Source organism: Callionymus lyra, chromosome 4, assembly GCF_982586985.1.
Source record: "Callionymus lyra chromosome 4, fCalLyr1.hap1.1, whole genome shotgun sequence".
In the NCBI taxonomy this organism is placed as follows: Eukaryota; Metazoa; Chordata; class Actinopteri; order Syngnathiformes; family Callionymidae; genus Callionymus; species Callionymus lyra.
This window is the reverse complement of record NC_141821.1, coordinates 2,262,848-2,284,265: the sequence shown is the minus strand read 5'-3', so window position 1 is coordinate 2,284,265 and position 21,418 is coordinate 2,262,848. Positions and strand designations below refer to the sequence as shown.

Below are 21,418 nucleotides of genomic sequence, written 5' to 3'. Positions count from 1 at the left end.
AGAGGCTAGAAAACCATTTAGGCATTCGTGGAACTGCTCTTAACTGGTTTAAATCTTACCTGTCGGATAGAACGCACTATGTACATGTCAACCACCTCTCATCGACACACACTAAGGTCAGCTATGGTGTCCCACAAGGTTCTGTTCTTGGTCCAATACTATTCACAATCTACTGTATATGCTCCCACTAGGGGACTTTATTAGAAGACACTCTATAAACTTTCACTGTTATGCTGATGACACCCAACTTTACTTGTCCATGAAGCCAGATGAAAGAAATCAGCTACACAACTACAGTCCTGTATTACACATATCAACAGCTACACAACTACAGTCCTGTATTACAGATATCAAGTCCTGGATGACCAAAAACTTCCTCCTACTGAACTCGGAAAAGACTGAGGTTTTACTAGTTGGTCCGCAACATCTCAGACAATCATTAACTAATGATCTTTACATAACTTGCTCCTGCTACGAGCACCACTGTAAAGAATCAGTGTCTGCTTTGACGAGGATCATTTAACTCACACATAAAACAAATCTCACGGACTGCTTACTTCCACCTTCGTAACATTTCCAAAATCAGGCACTTCCTTCCTTTAGATGCTGAGAAGCTCATCCATGCTTTTGTAACCTCCAGGCTGGACTATTGTAACTCTCTTCTGTCAGGATGTTCTAAAAAGTCTCTCAGAATCTTCAGCTCATTCATCTGCAGCTCGTGTCCTGACTAAGACTAAGAGGCGCGAACACACCTGTACTGTCTTCACTACATTCCTTTCCACTTCCTGTAGACTTTAGAATATAATTTAAAATCCTTCTGCTAACCTATAAAGCCTTACATGGTCTAGCACCAACATACATTAAAGATTTAATCCAAACTTACCAACCCTCTAGGACCTTACGATCCTTAAACTCTGATCTATTAGTTATACCACAAATCTCTAAATGTAGATTTGGAGCCAGGGCCTTCAGTTTTCAAGCCCCTCTGCTGTGGAACCAACTACCGACTTCAGTCCGGAGGGCAGACACCCTCTCTATGTTTAAAAACAATCTTAAAACCTTACTTTTCGATAAAGCCTATAACTTACCTAACTGTTTATCTTAGCTGCTATAACTAACTTAACTGTTTATCTTAGCTGCTATAACCAACTTAACTGTTTATCTTAGCTGCTATAACTAACTTAACTGTTTATCTTAGCTGCTATAACCAACTTTACTGTTTATCTTAGCTGCTATAACTAACTTAACTGTTTATCTTAGCTGCTATAACTAACTTAACTGTTTATCTTAGCTGCTATAACCAACTTAACTGTTTATCTTAGCTGCTATAACTAACTTAACTGTTTATCTTTAGCTGCTATAACTAACTAAACTGTTTATCTTTAGCTGCTATAACTAACTTAACTGTTTATCTTAGCTGCTATAACTAACTTAACTGTTTATCTTAGCTGCTATAACTAACTTAACTGTTTATCTTAGCTGCTATAACTAACTTAACTGTTTATCTTTAGCTGCTATAACTAACTTAACTGTTTATTTTTAGCTGCTATAACTAACTTAACTGTTTATCTTAGCTGCTATAACTAACTTAACTGTTTATCTTTAGCTGCTATAACTAACTTAACTGTTTATCTTTAGCTGCTATAACTAACTTAACTGTTTATCTTTAGCTGCTATAACTAACTTAACTGTTTATCTTTAGCTGCTATAACTAACTTAACTGTTTATTTTTAGCTGCTATAACTAACTTAACTGTTTATCTTTAGCTGCTATAACTAACTTAACTGTTTATCTTAGCTGCTATAACTAACTTAACTGTTTATCTTAGCTGCTATAACTAACTTAACTGTTTATCTTAGCTAGTATAACTAACTTAACTGTTTATCTTTAGCTGCTATAACTAACTTAACTGTTTATCTTAGCTGCTATAACTAACTTAACTGTTTATCTTTAGCTGCTATAACTAACTTAACTGTTTATCTTAGCTGCTATAACTAACTTAACTGTTTATCTTAGCTGCTATAACTAACTTAACTGTTTATCTTAGCTGCTATAACTAACTTAACTGTTTATCTTAGCTGCTATAACTAACTTAACTGTTTATCTTAGCTGCTATAACTAACTTAACTGTTTATCTTAGCTGCTATAACTAACTTGACTGTTTATCTTTAGCTGCTATAACTAACCTTTCTGTTTATCTTAGCTGCTATAACTAACTTAACTGTTTATCTTAGCTGCTATAGGCTGAGAATGCTGGAGAGTTTTAGACACCAGCTCTGTTTATCCTTCTTTTCTGCATTACATTCATCACCTATTTAAACACCTTTTTATTTCTCTCCCAGAGCCCCAGGTCTCCACCTCCAGAGCTGCTGCTGATCAGATCCCGAGTTCTCTCCAGCACCCCCATGGACCCTCCTACACTCTCCTCTTTTCTCTCACTATATCCTCCCTCACTCCTCTCCTTATCCATCTGTCTACCCCCCCATCCTTCCTCCCAGCCGGTCAAAGGAAGTTTTTCCTCGCCATAGCTCACTGTGCAGTGTTTCACTTCTTGCTCTTTGTTGAATTGCTGGATCTGTTTTTCCTTAATCAATTATAGTCTTACTTCAACTGTATAGTGTCTTGAGATAACTTTGTTATGATAAGACACTTGAAATAAAATTGAATTGAAAAAGAAAACCTTTTCTTTTCTTTTTTTTTACTCTTTTGCTTCTGGACCTCCTGGTGAGTGTAAAAATAAAACGTTTAAAAGTGATAATTAACTTTATCTGTGGAATTAATTGATGAGTTAAACCAACAATCATTGCGTCACTCAAGCTGTCACTCAAACAACATCAAAGAGTGTTTGACAAACTTATCTCAGGAAAAAAACAATTGCAGGAAAAATGACAAATAAAACCGAGACTCAGGTTAAGAAACAACAAAAGTCTTTATTTGAAAATGGAAAATATTTGATCTCGAGTAAAATCATTCAGTCTTGACAGTTCCTGCTCTGCGACACAAGGGGGCAGCAGAGAATCATCACGGAAACATTGAATAGAGAGACACATGACGTCACGTGATCATCAAGGTTCAGGTGACGTCAGCAGAGGCTCCACGAGTGTGACGTCACCAGCAGCTCTTACAGCTGATGGTCGTGTCGGTGGAACACTTGTGTAGTCGAGCTCTGAAGAGAAACACGAGGGTCAAAGGTCAAACACTTGTGTAGTCGAGCTCTGAAGAGAAACACAAGGGTCAAAGGTCAAACACTTGTGCAGTCGAGCTCTGAAGAGAAACACGAGGGTCAAAGGTCAAACACTTGTGTAGTCGAGCTCTGAAGAGAAACACAAGGGTCAAAGGTCAAACACTTGTGCAGTCGAGCTCTGAAGAGAAACACGAGGGTCAAAGGTCGAACACTTGTGCAGTCGAGCTCTGAAGAGAAACACGAGGGTCAAAGGTCGAACACTTGTGCAGTCGAGCTCTGAAGAGAAACACGAGGGTCAAAGGTCGAACACTTGTGCAGTCGAGCTCTGAAGAGAAACACGAGGGTCAAAGGTCGAACACTTGTGCAGTCGAGCTCTGAAGAGAAACACGAGGGTCAAAGGTCGAACACTTGTGCAGTCGAGCTCTGAAGTGAAACACGAGGGTCAAAGGTCGAACACTTGTGCAGTCGAGCTCTGAAGAGAAACACGAGGGTCAAAGGTCGAACACTTGTGCAGTCGAGCTCTGAAGAGAAACACAAGGGTCAAAGGTCAAACACTTGTGCAGTCGAGCTCTGAAGAGAAACACGAGGGTCAAAGGTCAAACACTTGTGCAGTCGAGCTCTGAAGAGAAACACGAGGGTCAAAGGTCAAACACTTGTGCAGTCGAGCTCTGAAGAGAAACACGAGGGTCAAAGGTCGAACACTTGTGCAGTCGAGCTCTGAAGAGAAACACGAGGGTCAAAGGTCGAACACTTGTGCAGTCGAGCTCTGAAGAGAAACACGAGGGTCAAAGGTCGAACACTTGTGCAGTCGAGCTCTGAAGAGAAACACGAGGGTCAAAGGTCGAACACTTGTGCAGCCGAGCTCTGAAGAGAAACACGAGGGTCAAAGGTCGAACACTTGTGCAGCCGAGCTCTGAAGAGAAACACGAGGGTCAAAGGTCAAACACTTGTGCAGTCGAGCTCTGAAGAGAAACACGAGGGTCAAAGGTCGAACACTTGTGCAGCCGAGCTCTGAAGAGAAACACGAGGGTCAAAGGTCGAACACTTGTGCAGCCGAGATCTGAAGAGAAACACGAGGGTCAAAGGTCGAACACTTGTGCAGCCGAGATCTGAAGAGAAACACGAGGGTCAAAGGTCGAACATGTGATTGACTTCTGATCCAGGTTTAGGTGATCATTTGATCTGATCTAATGTATAGATTTCAGATCATATTTAGTTTGATTCTTCTTCTCTGGTTTACATTTGAATGGTTTAGAAAATGATTCAATAGTTTTACTGACAATTAAGTTAAGAGTTAAGTTTTTAACGTTTAATCTTGTATCGATTATTCATGTTATTAGAAGAACATTTAGAGAACATTTAGAAGAACATTTAGAGAATATTTAGAAGAACATTTAGAGAACATTTAGAAGAACATTTAGAGAACATTTAGAGGAACATTTAGAGAATATTTAGAAGAACATTTAGAGAACATTTAGAAAACATTTAGAAGAACATTTAGAGGAACATTTAGAAGAACATTTAGAGAACATTTAGAAGAACATTTAGAGAACATTTAGAAGAACATTTAGAGAATATTTAGAGAATATTTAGAGAACATTTGGAGGAACATATAGAGGATCATTTAGAGAACACTTTACGTAAACAATTGTAACGTATAATCTTGTATTGGTTATTTATGTTATTAACATGTTAACAAGTTACATTTTTCAAACGGTTATTATAAAGTAACTGAATGATCACAAATCGGGTCTAAGTTGGGATCAGAACAAAGTTCTTGTCCACAGTGGTGGAGGTTCAAGAGTGAAGATCCAGGATCTCAAACACTCACTTGGACACCTCCCTGCAGACGTACTTGACTCCAGCATGAAGCACTTCCTGCAGCTTCTTCAGCGACGAGTTGTCACAGGCCGACCTTGAACACACACGAGTCGTCGGGTCATGATGATGTCATTTTCAAGGGACGGGGGAAACATCTTACGCCGAGCCCGAGTCCGTGACCAGAACTGCCGTGAGGGACGTCACAGCCGGAGCCTTCAGGAGTGGAAGCTCCACTGATGCAAAGACACTGGTGCGAGGAGAAGAAGTCCAAGGTGGAGACAAGTAGTTACAGTCTGTGGCCACTAGGGCGTCGTCTGACCACTGACGCAGCATTGGTTCAAATCACAGTAGCACACAACGTTCTTTAGTGACCTCCCCAGAAGAAACTCTGGTCCCTGATGGCCAGTCATGGGAACTACAAGACGTCGCCCATTTATTTAACAGGTCACAGTTTATCCCAGCTACTCTGGGTGAGAGGCAGGGGAAATCCTGAACAAGTCACAAATACATTCTTATGAGAATTAAAGGTTTGAAGTGCACCTTATTGTCCAAAACATACGCTAGTCGTGGTGGAGTTTTAATATGACGACAACAGGAAGACAAAACTTACCTGGTGAGGACAAAAGGGTTGTCCAATGAACCGTCCAACATGACTGTGACATCACCGCAGGCTGACTCTGCAAACTAACCACAGAGGAACATTTAGAAGAACATTTAGAGAACATTTAGAGAACATTTAGAGGAACATTTAGAGGAACATTTAGAAGAACATTTAGAGGACATTTAGAAAACATTTAGAAGAACATTTAGAGAACATTTAGAAGAACATTTAGAGAACATTTAGAGGAACATTTAGAGAACATTTAGAGAACATTTAGAGAACATTTAGAGGAACATTTAGAGAACATTTAGAGAACATTTAGAGAACATTTAGAGGAACATTTAGAGGAACATTTAGAAGAACATTTAGAGAACATTTAGAAAACATTTAGAAGAACATTTAGAGAACATTTAGAAGAACATTTAGAGAACATTTAGAGGAACATTTAGAGGAACATTTAGAAGAACATTTAGAGAACATTTAGAAAACATTAAGAAGAACATTTAGAATAACATTTAGAGGAACATTTAGAGAACATTTAGAAAACATTTAGAAGAACATTTAGAGAACATTTAGAAGAACATTTAGAAGAACATTTAGAAGAACATTTAGAAAACATTTAGAAGAACATTTAGAGAACATTTAGAGGAACATTTAGAGAACATTTAGAAGAACATTTAGAGGAACATTTAGAAGAACATTCAGAACAACATTTAGAGAACATTTAGAAGAACATTTAGAAGAACATTCAGAACAACATTTAGAGAACATTTAGAGAACATTTAGAGAACATTTAGAAGAACATTCAGAACAACATTTAGAGAACATTTAGAGAACATTTAGAGAACATTTAGAGAACATTTAGAAGAACATTCAGAACAACATTTAGAGAACATTTAGAGAACATTTAGAAGAACATTTTAATTCATGACAACATCCTGCCACTATTAGTTGAAATCTGCCAGTGGTTGTTGCCAACATTAAGAACGAAGGGTGAAACTCTCAGGTCAACCATGAATGCATCTCCATGGCGACCGACACGAAGCCTGGTTGATGAGGAACCACAACTGTGGCTCGTTTCTCTGCCTCTGAGACCATTTGGGACTTTTTTGTTCGACCTTGTAAGAAGCAGCTGCAGACGATGATCACGTGACTCACCGAACCCGATGCTTTGAGCCAGAAAGACCTGACAGGGTTGTGGAGACACTTGTCCCATCGAGGGCAGCCTTCTGTGAAGGTCTCTGAGGAATGAAGAAGTTCTTGTTCAGATGTTTGTCAGACGTGTTACACGAGTGAGATACCGGCTCTGCTCCGAGTCAAAGCTGGATGACATCACTATTTAGAAGAACATTTAGAGAACATTTAGAAAACATTTAGAAGAACATTTAGAGAACATTTAGAAGAACATTTAGAGAACATTTAGAAGAACATTTAGAGAACATTTAGAGAACATTTAGAGAACATTTAGAAGAACATTTAGAAGAACATTTAGAGAACATTTAGAGAACATTTAGAGAACATTTAGAAGAACATTTAGAAAACATTTAGAGAACATTTACAAGAACATTTAGAGGAAAATTTAGAGAACATTTAGAAGAACATTTAGAGGAAAATTTAGAGAACATTTAGAGAACATTTAGAGGAACATTTAGTCATCAGTTCAGTCACATGACTCCAAGATTATGGTCTGTTTAGTTTTTGATTCTGTTCATACAAGTCCATGATCTAGCTTTACTTAATGGACTTGCTCCTGCTACGAGCACCACTGTAAAGAATCAGTGTCTGCTTTGACGAGGATCATTTAACTCACACATAAAACAAATCTCACTGCTTACTTCCACCTTCGTAACATTTCAAAAATCAGGCACTTCCTTCCTTTAGATGCTGAGAAGCTCATCCATGCTTTTGTTACCTCCAGGCTGGACTATTGTAACTCTCTTCTGTCAGGATGTTCTAAAAAGTCTCTCAGAATCTTCAGCTCATTCACCTGCAGCTCGTGTCCTGACTAAGACTAAGAGGCGCGAACACACCTGTACTGTCTTCCCTACATTGACTTCCTGTAGACTTTAGAATACAATTTAAAATCCTTCTCCTAACCTATAAAGCCTTACATGGTTTAGCACCAACATACATTAAAGATTTAATCCAAACTTACCAACCCTCTAGGACCTTACAATCTTTAAACTCTGATCTACTAGTTATACCACAAATCTCTAAATGTAGATTCGGAGCCAGGGCCTTCAGTTTTCAAGCCCCTCTGCTGTGGAACAAACTACCGGCTTCAGTCCGGAGGGCAGACACCCTCTCTATGTTTAAAAACAATCTTAAAACCTTACTTTTCGATAAAGCCTATAATTAACTTGACTGTTTATCTCTAGCTGTCCGGCGGGGGTGGCTGGGGTGGTGGATGGGGGGTTGCGCTGGGGGCGGTGCTGGGGCTGGGGGGTTGCCGGGTGTTCTGGATGACCTTCCGGCCCCGATGGCTTCACCTGGTCTGTGGTGGGGGGCCTGTCTTGGGGTGGGTGTCTGCTGCAGCGGTGGCTGTGGTCCTCTACCCGCCCTGTTCGGCATGTGCCGTGGTCGGGGAGTTTGTCGCCCTTGGTCCTGGGGGTTCGTGGCCGGGTTGGTCGGTCTTTCGGGGGCTTCCCGGGTGGGGGGGGCCACACTGGGCGGGGCCACATTGGGGGGACGGCGGAGGCATTGGGCGGACCCATGTTACCGTAGTGACCATGTACCGCCCATGCAAGTGCTGCTGTCCCCCTGGGTGCTGCATGGTGGGTGGGGGCGGGGGCTGGGGGTCAGTACGTGTGAATTGAATTGAATTGAATTGAATTGAATTGAATTGAATTGAATTGAATTGAATTGAATTGAATTGAACAACACACAGGGAAACATGTCAGTGAAGCTACTGAGTGGAGCACCAAGAGATTTGATTGGATCATACACGTGTCAATCAAAACAGATGATTTGACGTCTGAAGATGAAGGTCATGAGATGAAGAAGAGGAAGTGACTTCAGAGACGTCTTCACCACCTCGGATCAAGAGGAAGTTCTGGTCGTGGACGACGGAACTTTTGAACTTTCCCAGAATTGAAAACACTCTCGAAACTCACGCAACGACTTCTTCTAAGGAAGTGAAATCAAGTTAATCTTCCCAGAAGACGATCGACATAAATTACAATAATACAAATACATAAATAAAATGAGCATTCATTTCACACAAATTCATCGTATAATTAATGGATTCTAAGTTGTGTTTTTTATTGTCATTTTATTTATTCATTCATTTATTTTTCTTGTTTTATTTGCTGATTTATTCTTTTGTGTGTTTATTTAAAAAATCATTGTAATTGTACTTGTTTTCATCTAGAATGTCATGATGTTTATCACGTGTTGCTACTGAGTCTACACTTGAAACTACTGTTATTATATTGTAATATTCAATGTTCAATATATATATATATATATTCAAAGTGGAAACACTGTCTGAATGATTGAATACGTTATTTTTTCATTGAAAGTTTTTATTATTTTATTTGTTTAAAAAAAACAAAAAACTAAACAAACCAAAAAAATTCGACCTGATCATGTGCTTTACGTCGTCACATGATCGTCTGTGCGTCGTATGATTGGCTGAAAGTTTGATCCAGTAGCTCTGAGCTCTGTTGGTTTAGTCTGGAGACTATTATAACAACTTTTATATTAACCTTAAAAGACTGTGAATAAAATAATTTGTATAGAATATAGATAAAATATATAATGTACTAACCAATAAAGAATAGACTGAACATTCCACAGAGAACAATCTTACCTGGTAAGAAATCTAACCTGAATTTAACCCCGAGTGCATGAAAGGCCACGATGTAAGTGTGAAATGAGAGTTAAAAGTGTGAAATGAGAGTTAAAAGTGTGAAATGAGAGTTAAAAGTGTGACGTGAGAGTTAAAAGTGTGAAATGAGAGTTAAAAGTGTGAAATGAGAGTTAAAAGTGTGAAATGAGAGTTAAAAGTGTGACGTGAGAGTTAAAAGTGTGACGTGAGAGTTAAAAGTGTGAAATGAGAGTTAAAAGTGTGACTCGAGAGTTAAAAGTGTGACGTGAGAGTTAAAAGTGTGACGTGAGAGTTAAAAGTGTGAAATGAGAGTTAAAAGTGTGAAATGAGAGTTAAAAGTGTGACTCGAGAGTTAAAAGTGTGACGTGAGAGTTAAAAGTGTGACGTGAGAGTTAAAAGTGTGAAATGAGAGTTAAAAGTGTGAAATGAGAGTTAAAAGTGTGAAATGAGAGTTAAAAGTGTGAAATGAGAGTTAAAAGTGTGAAATGAGAGTTAAAAGTGTGAAATGAGAGTTAAAAGTGTGAAATGAGAGTTAAAAGTGTGAAATGAGAGTTAAAAGTGTGAAATGAGAGTTAAAAGTGTGAAATGAGAGTTAAAAGTGTGAAATGAGAGTTAAAAGTGTGAAATGAGAGTTAAAAGTGTGAAATGCTGACGAGTGAAAGAACAGGAACCATCAGTGCTGTGAAGAGGAACCGAACGCGCCAGTCCCCAACCGCAGAACTGGTCTGATGGCGGTCCATGTCTGGGGTCAAAGGTTCACATCTGGGGAGACTTCTATGACACCCTAATCTGCCCGACAACCTGACGCGTAACAACCCACAACGAGGTCCGGGTCCATGGAGCTAAGCATCCGCGCTCAAGCTCGACCGTATAAGAAATGAGTTTCTGTGCTTCTGGCGTCAGCGGGTGGATGTTTCTGAGAGTTCCTCAGGCAACAGTCGCTGACCCACAATTCTGGGCCTTAATCTCCTTCTGTTGTTAGAATAAACACGAGTTCTTTTAACGTTTTTTCCTTCTGGTTCTCTTTGAGGTCCAAACAACGAACGCGCGGGAGATACAGCGGGAAACTGTGCTTCAGAAAATGAGTTTTTGAAGTATTGGAATTAGAATATCAACCTTTATGTGGAAGAAAAAGTACTTTGAAAATTTCTTAATTTAATTATTACAAAAAAATAAAGAACTAAGGTAAACTTTAACGTAACTTTAAAATAAAAATGATTGAATTCTATTATGAATCAATGGTGTGAGTGTCTCTCACTTTGGCTGCTTTCATTTCCACACCAGGTCTTGCCGTCCAGAGAAGCTCCGAGCACCGTGGACTCCAGCTGTGTGTAGCACCTTCTCTTGTGGGTCATCAACCACGGGAAGTCCTTGTTTTTGCTCCACAGCATCATCTGAAGCACAGAGAGAAGATCAGGTGACGTCACACTTGAGATAAGATAAGATAGGATAAGATAAGATAAGATAAGATAAGATAAGATAAAGTGTTTCGAGTGTTTACGTTGTTACAGTCGGGTTCGAACGGTGCAGCTGCCATGAGATCGTTGTACGATTCCTGAGGGACGTTACATGGATTCTTGCCCACGTAGGCCTTTTCAAACATCTGCCACAACCGCTCACAGTTGTATCTGAGGAACACACAACACAGTTGCTACTTCTGTCTCCACAGTTGTGTTGTTGTCTTAGTGCACCTCATGTGAAAACTCTAACATTTAGAGAACATTTAGAGGAACATTTAGAAGAACATTTAGAAGAACATTTAGGAGAACATTCAGAAGAACATTTAGAGAACATTTAGGAGAACATTTAGAAGAACATTTAGGAGAACATTTAGAATAACATTTAGAAGAACATTTAGGAGAACATTCAGAAGAACATTTAGAAGAACATTTAGGAGAACATTCAGAAGAACATTTAGAGAACATTTAGGAGAACATTTAGAAGAACATTTAGGAGAACATTTAGAAGAACATTTAGGAGAACATTTAGAAGAACATTTAGAAGAACATTTAGAAGAACATTTAGAAGAACATTTAGGAGAACATTTAGAAGAACATTTAGAAGAACATTTAGAAGAACATTTAGAAGAACATTTAGAAGAACATTTAGGAGAACATTTAGAAGAACATTTAGAAGAACATTTAGAATAACATTTAGAAGAACATTTAGGAGAACATTTTGAAGAACATTTAGAAGAACATTTAGAAGAACATTTAGAAGAACATTTAGAAGAACATTTAGAAGAACATTTAGAAGCTAACCTAAATCCTTAAAAAAAAAATCATTAAATGTTCAAGCAGGAAAGAAATTGCTCTAAAAATAAGTATATAAATGTTTTATGTGGTAAAAAACGACCCTGCAATCGTTCTGTTGACGTTTCTTTGACTCATGAAAACACTTTAGATCTCAGTGAGTGACATCATCAGGCAGGAAGTGTAACGTGAAGGAAGTAAGTTTATTTATTTTTTTATTTTTTTATAGTTCCTGATACTGAGCAGCTGATGGAACCTGTGTTACATCAGGGGTGAGTAATACACAGACATGATAGTACAGTTACATCAGGGGTGAGTAATACACAGACATGATAGTACAGTTACATCAGGGGTGAGTAATACACAGACATGATAGTACAGTTACATCAGGGGTGAGTAATACACAGACATGATAGTACAGTTACATCAGGGGTGAGTAATACACAGACATGATAGTACAGTTACATCAGGGGTGAGTAATACACAGACATGATAGTACAGTTACATCAGGGGTGAGTAATACACAGACATGATAGTACAGTTACATCAGGGGTGAGTAATACACAGACATGATAGTACGGTTACATCAGGGGTGAGTAATACACAGACATGATAGTACAGTTACATCAGGGGTGAGTAATACACAGACATGATAGTACAGTTACATCAGGGGTGAGTAATACACAGACATGATAGTACAGTTACATCAGGGGTGAGTAATACACAGACATGATAGTACAGTTACATCAGGGGTGAGTAATACACAGACATGATAGTACAGTTACATCAGGGGTGAGTAATACACAGACATGATAGTACAGTTACATCAGGGGTGGGTAATACACAGACATGATAGTACAGTTACATCAGGGGTGAGTAATACACAGACATGATAGTACAGTTTCATCAGGGGTGAGTAATACACAGACATGATAGTACAGTTACATCAGGGGTGAGTAATACACAGACAAGATAGTACAGTTACATCAGGGGTGAGTAATACACAGACATGATAGTACAGTTACATCAGGGGTGGGTAATACACAGACATGATAGTAGAGTTACATCAGGGGTGAGTAATACACAGACATGATAGTACAGTTACATCAGGGGTGAGTAATACACAGACATGATAGTACAGTTACATCAGGGGTGAGTAATACACAGACATGATAGTACGGTTACATCAGGGGTGAGTAATACACAGACATGATAGTACGGTTACATCAGGGGTGAGTAATACACAGACATGATAGTACAGTTACATCAGGGGTGAGTAATACACAGACATGATAGTACAGTTACATCAGGGGTGAGTAATACACAGACATGATAGTACGGTTACATCAGGGGTGAGTAATACACAGACATGATAGTACAGTTACATCAGGGGTGAGTAATACACAGACATGATAGTACAGTTACATCAGGGGTGAGTAATACACAGACATGATAGTACAGTTACATCAGGGGTGAGTAATACACAGACATGATAGTAGAGTTACATCAGGGGTGGGTAATACACAGACATGATAGTACAGTTACATCAGGGGTGAGTAATACACAGACATGATAGTACAGTTACATCAGGGGTGAGTAATACACAGACATGATAGTACAGTTACATCAGGGGTGAGTAATACACAGACATGATAGTACAGTTACATCAGGGGTGGGTAATACACAGACATGATAGTAGAGTTACATCAGGGGTGAGTAATACACAGACATGATAGTACAGTTACATCAGGGGTGAGTAATACACAGACATGATAGTACAGTTACATCAGGGGTGAGTAATACACAGACATGATAGTACAGTTACATCAGGGGTGGGTAATACACAGACATGATAGTACAGTTACATCAGGGGTGAGTAATACACAGACATGATAGTAGAGTTACATCAGGGGTGGGTAATACACAGACATGATAGTACAGTTACATCAGGGGTGAGTAATACACAGACATGATAGTACAGTTACATCAGGGGTGAGTAATACACAGACATGATAGTACAGTTACATCAGGGGTGAGTAATACACAGACATGATAGTACAGTTACATCAGGGGTGAGTAATACACAGACATGATAGTACAGTTACATCAGGGGTGGGTAATACACAGACATGATAGTACAGTTACATCAGGGGTGAGTAATATACAGACATGATAGTACAGTTACATCAGGGGTGAGTAATACACAGACATGATAGTACAGTTACATCAGGGGTGAGTAATACACAGACATGATAGTACAGTTACATCAGGGGTGAGTAATACACAGACATGATAGTAGAGTTACATCAGGGGTGGGTAATACACAGACATGATAGTACAGTTACATCAGGGGTGAGTAATACACAGACATGATAGTACAGTTACATCAGGGGTGAGTAATACACAGACATGATAGTACAGTTACATCAGGGGTGAGTAATACACAGACATGATAGTACAGTTACATCAGGGGTGGGTAATACACAGACATGATAGTACAGTTACATCAGGGGTGAGTAATACACAGACATGATAGTACAGTTACATCAGGGGTGAGTAATACACAGACATGATAGTACAGTTACATCAGGGGTGAGTAATACACAGACATGATAGTACAGTTACATCAGGGGTGAGTAATACACAGACATGATAGTACAGTTACATCAGGGGTGAGTAATACACAGACATGATAGTACAGTTACATCAGGGGTGAGTAATACACAGACATGATAGTACAGTTACATCAGGGGTGAGTAATACACAGACATGATAGTACAGTTTCATCAGGGGTGGGTAATACACAGACATGATAGTACAGTTACATCAGGGGTGAGTAATACACAGACATGATAGTACAGTTACATCAGGGGTGGGTAATACACAGACATGATAGTAGAGTTACATCAGGGGTGGGTAATACACAGACATGATAGTACAGTTACATCAGGGGTGGGTAATACACAGACATGTTAGTACAGTTACATCAGGGGTGAGTAATACACAGACATGATAGTACAGTTACATCAGGGGTGAGTAATACACAGACATGATAGTACAGTTACATCAGGGGTGAGTAATACACAGACATGATAGTACAGTTACATCAGGGGTGAGTAATACACAGACATGATAGTACAGTTACATCAGGGGTGAGTAATACACAGACATGATAGTACAGTTACATCAGGGGTGGGTAATACACAGACATGATAGTACAGTTACATCAGGGGTGAGTAATACACAGACATGATAGTACAGTTTCATCAGGGGTGAGTAATACACAGACATGATAGTACAGTTACATCAGGGGTGAGTAATACACAGACAAGATAGTACAGTTACATCAGGGGTGAGTAATACACAGACATGATAGTACAGTTACATCAGGGGTGGGTAATACACAGACATGATAGTAGAGTTACATCAGGGGTGAGTAATACACAGACATGATAGTACAGTTACATCAGGGGTGAGTAATACACAGACATGATAGTACAGTTACATCAGGGGTGAGTAATACACAGACATGATAGTACAGTTACATCAGGGGTGAGTAATACACAGACATGATAGTACAGTTACATCAGGGGTGAGTAATACACAGACATGATAGTACGGTTACATCAGGGGTGAGTAATACACAGACATGATAGTACAGTTACATCAGGGGTGAGTAATACACAGACATGATAGTACAGTTACATCAGGGGTGAGTAATACACAGACATGATAGTACGGTTACATCAGGGGTGAGTAATACACAGACATGATAGTACAGTTACATCAGGGGTGAGTAATACACAGACATGATAGTACAGTTACATCAGGGGTGAGTAATACACAGACATGATAGTACAGTTACATCAGGGGTGAGTAATACACAGACATGATAGTAGAGTTACATCAGGGGTGGGTAATACACAGACATGATAGTACAGTTACATCAGGGGTGAGTAATACACAGACATGATAGTACAGTTACATCAGGGGTGAGTAATACACAGACATGATAGTACAGTTACATCAGGGGTGAGTAATACACAGACATGATAGTACAGTTACATCAGGGGTGGGTAATACACAGACATGATAGTAGAGTTACATCAGGGGTGAGTAATACACAGACATGATAGTACAGTTACATCAGGGGTGAGTAATACACAGACATGATAGTACAGTTACATCAGGGGTGAGTAATACACAGACATGATAGTACAGTTACATCAGGGGTGGGTAATACACAGACATGTTAGTACAGTTACATCAGGGGTGAGTAATACACAGACATGATAGTACAGTTACATCAGGGGTGAGTAATACACAGACATGATAGTACAGTTACATCAGGGGTGAGTAATACACAGACATGATAGTACAGTTACATCAGGGGTGAGTAATACACAGACATGATAGTACAGTTACATCAGGGGTGAGTAATACACAGACATGATAGTACAGTTTCATCAGGGGTGGGTAATACACAGACATGATAGTACAGTTACATCAGGGGTGAGTAATACACAGACATGATAGTACAGTTACATCAGGGGTGGGTAATACACAGACATGATAGTAGAGTTACATCAGGGGTGGGTAATACACAGACATGATAGTACAGTTACATCAGGGGTGGGTAATACACAGACATGTTAGTACAGTTACATCAGGGGTGAGTAATACACAGACATGATAGTACAGTTACATCAGGGGTGAGTAATACACAGACATGATAGTACAGTTACATCAGGGGTGAGTAATACACAGACATGATAGTACAGTTACATCAGGGGTGAGTAATACACAGACATGATAGTACAGTTACATCAGGGGTGAGTAATACACAGACATGATAGTACAGTTACATCAGGGGTGGGTAATACACAGACATGATAGTACAGTTACATCAGGGGTGAGTAATACACAGACATGATAGTACAGTTTCATCAGGGGTGAGTAATACACAGACATGATAGTACAGTTACATCAGGGGTGAGTAATACACAGACAAGATAGTACAGTTACATCAGGGGTGAGTAATACACAGACATGATAGTACAGTTACATCAGGGGTGGGTAATACACAGACATGATAGTAGAGTTACATCAGGGGTGAGTAATACACAGACATGATAGTACAGTTACATCAGGGGTGAGTAATACACAGACATGATAGTACAGTTACATCAGGGGTGAGTAATACACAGACATGATAGTACAGTTACATCAGGGGTGAGTAATACACAGACATGATAGTACAGTTACATCAGGGGTGAGTAATACACAGACATGATAGTACGGTTACATCAGGGGTGAGTAATACACAGACATGATAGTACAGTTACATCAGGGGTGAGTAATACACAGACATGATAGTACAGTTACATCAGGGGTGAGTAATACACAGACATGATAGTACGGTTACATCAGGGGTGAGTAATACACAGACATGATAGTACAGTTACATCAGGGGTGAGTAATACACAGACATGATAGTACAGTTACATCAGGGGTGGGTAATACACAGACATGATAGTAGAGTTACATCAGGGGTGAGTAATACACAGACATGATAGTACAGTTACATCAGGGGTGAGTAATACACAGACATGATAGTACAGTTACATCAGGGGTGAGTAATACACAGACATGATAGTACAGTTACATCAGGGGTGGGTAATACACAGACATGATAGTACAGTTACATCAGGGGTGAGTAATACACAGACATGATAGTAGAGTTACATCAGGGGTGGGTAATACACAGACATGATAGTACAGTTACATCAGGGGTGAGTAATACACAGACATGATAGTACAGTTACATCAGGGGTGAGTAATACACAGACATGATAGTACAGTTACATCAGGGGTGAGTAATACACAGACATGATAGTACAGTTACATCAGGGGTGAGTAATACACAGACATGATAGTACAGTTACATCAGGGGTGGGTAATACACAGACATGATAGTACAGTTACATCAGGGGTGAGTAATATACAGACATGATAGTACAGTTACATCAGGGGTGAGTAATACACAGACATGATAGTACAGTTACATTAGGGGTGAGTAATACACAGACATGATAGTACAGTTACATCAGGGGTGAGTAATACACAGACATGATAGTAGAGTTACATCAGGGGTGGGTAATACACAGACATGATAGTACAGTTACATCAGGGGTGAGTAATACACAGACATGATAGTACAGTTACATCAGGGGTGAGTAATACACAGACATGATAGTACAGTTACATCAGGGGTGAGTAATACACAGACATGATAGTACAGTTACATCAGGGGTGGGTAATACACAGACATGATAGTACAGTTACATCAGGGGTGAGTAATACACAGACATGATAGTACAGTTACATCAGGGGTGAGTAATACACAGACATGATAGTACAGTTACATCAGGGGTGAGTAATACACAGACATGATAGTACAGTTACATCAGGGGTGGGTAATACACAGACATGATAGTACAGTTACATCAGGGGTGGGTAATACACAGACATGATAGTACAGTTACATCAGGGGTGAGTAATACACAGACATGATAGTACAGTTACATCAGGGGTGGGTAATACACAGACATGATAGTACAGTTACATCAGGGGTGAGTAATACACAGACATGATAGTACAGTTACATCAGGGGTGAGTAATACACAGACATGATAGTACAGTTACATCAGGGGTGAGTAATACACAGACATGATAGTACAGTTACATCAGAGGTGAGTAATACACAGACATGATAGTACAGTTACATCAGGGGTGAGTAATACACAGACATGATAGTACAGTTACATCAGGGGTGAGTAATACACAGACATGATAGTACAGTTACATCAGGGGTGAGTAATACACAGACATGATAGTACAGTTACATCAGGGGTGAGTAATACACAGACATGATAGTACAGTTACATCAGGGGTGAGTAATACACAGACATGATAGTACAGTTTCATCAGGGGTGGGTAATACACAGACATGATAGTACAGTTACATCAGGGGTGAGTAATACACAGACATGATAGTACAGTTACATCAGGGGTGGGTAATACACAGACATGATAGTAGAGTTACATCAGGGGTGGGTAATACACAGACATGATAGTACAGTTACATCAGGGGTGAGTAATACACAGACATGATAGTACAGTTACGTAACGAGCGGATACAAGGAATACAACAGTACCCACAGATCACAACAAGTGCTGAAGATACAGCGACGTCAAAAGAGATATTATTATTGACTTCCATTTAGCAAACTAACTAACTAAGACTATTTAAGACCATCGATGGCGTTGGTCGAACCACCATCCGGGGCGGAGTTATCAGGAATGAACGCACAACATGCATCACCCAACACTGCGCACACCCCTCCCTTCTCTGCAAGTATCATGTCTATAGAAGTACGCCGTAAGTGAAGTGACAGATAGTTGTACTGCGATACCAGGTCTCTAGTGTAGTTCACCTTCTAATGAACGTAGTTCATTCTGTCAGAGTTCTTAAAAGGCACCAACGTTCCAGGAAACCCATCAGCTACTTCATTAGCTCATTTAAATTCATTTGGAATGTTTCTTGGTTTTCCAATACCATCAAAATATACTGGAAGTTACCAGTCAATGCTTCAGGTGAAAAAGGAAAATACATTTTATTCCACCACATCCACCATTGTTTTTATTTTACACGTAGTAACAACTCAACGTAAAATCAGATCTAAATATGTCATTAATATAATATATAATATAATATTTTGTAGTGTGTAAGAACCGAGACAGTTTGGTTCAAATCCCAGGTCTTCTCATCTCAGGACCTGGAATAAAAGAACATGTTACACAGATGTAATACTGCAATACCAGGGTTAACGTGGCACATGAATGACTGTATTAATCGACAGATACATGTGTTTTAATATATTCATATTTGACGGGAGTCACTCACCTGGTTCATGTCTCTGCTGCAGAACTTCTCGGTGCAGGTTGTCATCATGATGTCATTTCTTCACAAACACCTCATAAAAATTAAAAACACGTTCGCAAATCCCAGTGTATGATAGACCGACGGCAGGTGCTACCATCACCTTTGACTCCCGACCAATCAGAGCAGAGTGGGCGGGGCTTAGGCGCATTTTCTAATCTATCTTTATTAAATGAGAGTTTTGTGCGAAAATAAACTGATGAGTATAATAGAGTATAATAGAGTATAATATAGTATATTACAGTATAATACAGTATAATACAGTATATTACAGTATAATAGAGTATAATAGAGTATAATACAGTATAATACAGTATAATACAGTGTATTACAGTATAATAGAGTATAATACAGTATAATACAGTATAATACAGCATAATAGAGTATAATAGAGTATATTACAGTATAATACAGTATAATACAGTATAATACAGTATAATACAGCATAATAGAGTATAATAGAGTATATTACAGTATAATAGAGTATAATACAGTATAATACAGTATAATACAGTATAATAGAGTATAATACAATACAATACAGTATAATACAGTATATTACAGTATAATACAGTATAATACAGTATAATACAGCATAATAGAGTATAATAGAGTATATTACAGTATAATAGAGGTTCTGGAACACTTTAAGAGACAAATTAGGTGCCCTTTAACTTTTTTAAGCATTAAATGTTTTTCTTTTAAATAATTGAACTAAACATTTTCATCTTTAAGTAATTAAATTAAATTACATTTAAAGAAAATATATATACATGTATATATTTTTTACGCAAATACTTTGATATTTGAATCCCAATAATTCAAAACTCATCAATCAATATTTTTAATTGCTAGATAAATAAATACAGATTAATTATTGCAACTTTTACATCAAACTCTCGTTTTACTTTCGCTTTCCTTCGCGCCAAAGTCGTAAATGTGCGGCTGTCAATCATTGACTGAAGAGGATGAAGACTTTAGACTTTAGACTTTCATTCCTGACGGATCTCGACTCACTTCTCAAAGCGCGTGCACGTGCTGATGAAAGAGTCTCGCAGCGGTTTTGGTTTGAGTCCGAGTCCGAGTCCGAGTCCCAGAAGCAGAACCACGATGGCGAGACTGAGGACGATCAGAACGATCCACCGAGTCTTCATCCTTCCACCTGTCTCACGTGGACGCGCACAGCCACTCGCACCGCGCGACAGACCAGCGTTTATACTCACTGCGCGTGCACGCACACGCGTCTGGACCAATCACCGCAGTAGGATCGAGCACGCGCACGGACGTGATAAAAATTCACTGACACACACACATACACACACACCCCCCCCCCCCACACACACACACACACACAATAAGTCAACTATGAAAACGATCAACAACACGATCTATAAAAACTATAAACATTAACTTCAAATCACAATCTAGACACAATAAAAATAAAGTAACAGTGAGTTTGATCGCATTTGTTTTGCATCCGATTGTGTTAGAGTATGAAATATATATATATACTATGCATACTATATAACTATATAAACTATAACTATATAATCTATAACTATATAAACCATAACTATATATGCTATAACTTATATAAACTATAACTATATAAACTATAATTTATATAAACTATAACTATATAAACTATAACTTATATAAACTATAACTATATACACTATAATTTATAGAAACTATAACTATATAATCTATAACTTATATAAACTATAAC

General features: G+C 38.8%; 1 protein-coding gene across 1 annotated transcript; it reads right to left on the bottom strand.

Annotated features, from left to right (window-relative positions):
• Window positions 1-2,910: 2,910 nt before the first annotated feature.
• Window positions 2,911-20,884, bottom strand: LOC148080544 (ADP-ribosyl cyclase/cyclic ADP-ribose hydrolase 1-like). Its single transcript, XM_087790262.1, has 8 exons — window positions 20,707-20,884; window positions 10,937-11,063; window positions 10,694-10,829; window positions 6,765-6,847; window positions 5,616-5,689; window positions 5,166-5,252; window positions 5,016-5,099; window positions 2,911-3,166 (listed from the first exon to the last, which is right to left on the bottom strand). The coding sequence occupies exons 1-8, from the start codon at window positions 20,841-20,843 to the stop codon at window positions 3,109-3,111; spliced, it is 786 nt and encodes a 261-aa protein (XP_087646388.1). The 5' UTR covers window positions 20,844-20,884; the 3' UTR covers window positions 2,911-3,108.
• Between the last annotated feature and the right edge of the window lie 534 nt (window positions 20,885-21,418).

Coding starts and splice junctions, on each gene's coding strand:
- LOC148080544 (XM_087790262.1), bottom strand. CDS start 20,843: ATGAAGACTCGGTGGATCGTTCTGATCGTCCTCAGTCTCGCCATCGTG. Junction 11,064..20,706: donor ACGTGCACGCGCTTTGAGAA/GTGAGTCGAGAT, acceptor TGTGTTCCTCAG/ATACAACTGTGAGCGGTTGT. Junction 5,690..6,764: donor GGCTCAAAGCATCGGGTTCG/GTGAGTCACGTG, acceptor CTCTGTGGTTAG/TTTGCAGAGTCAGCCTGCGG.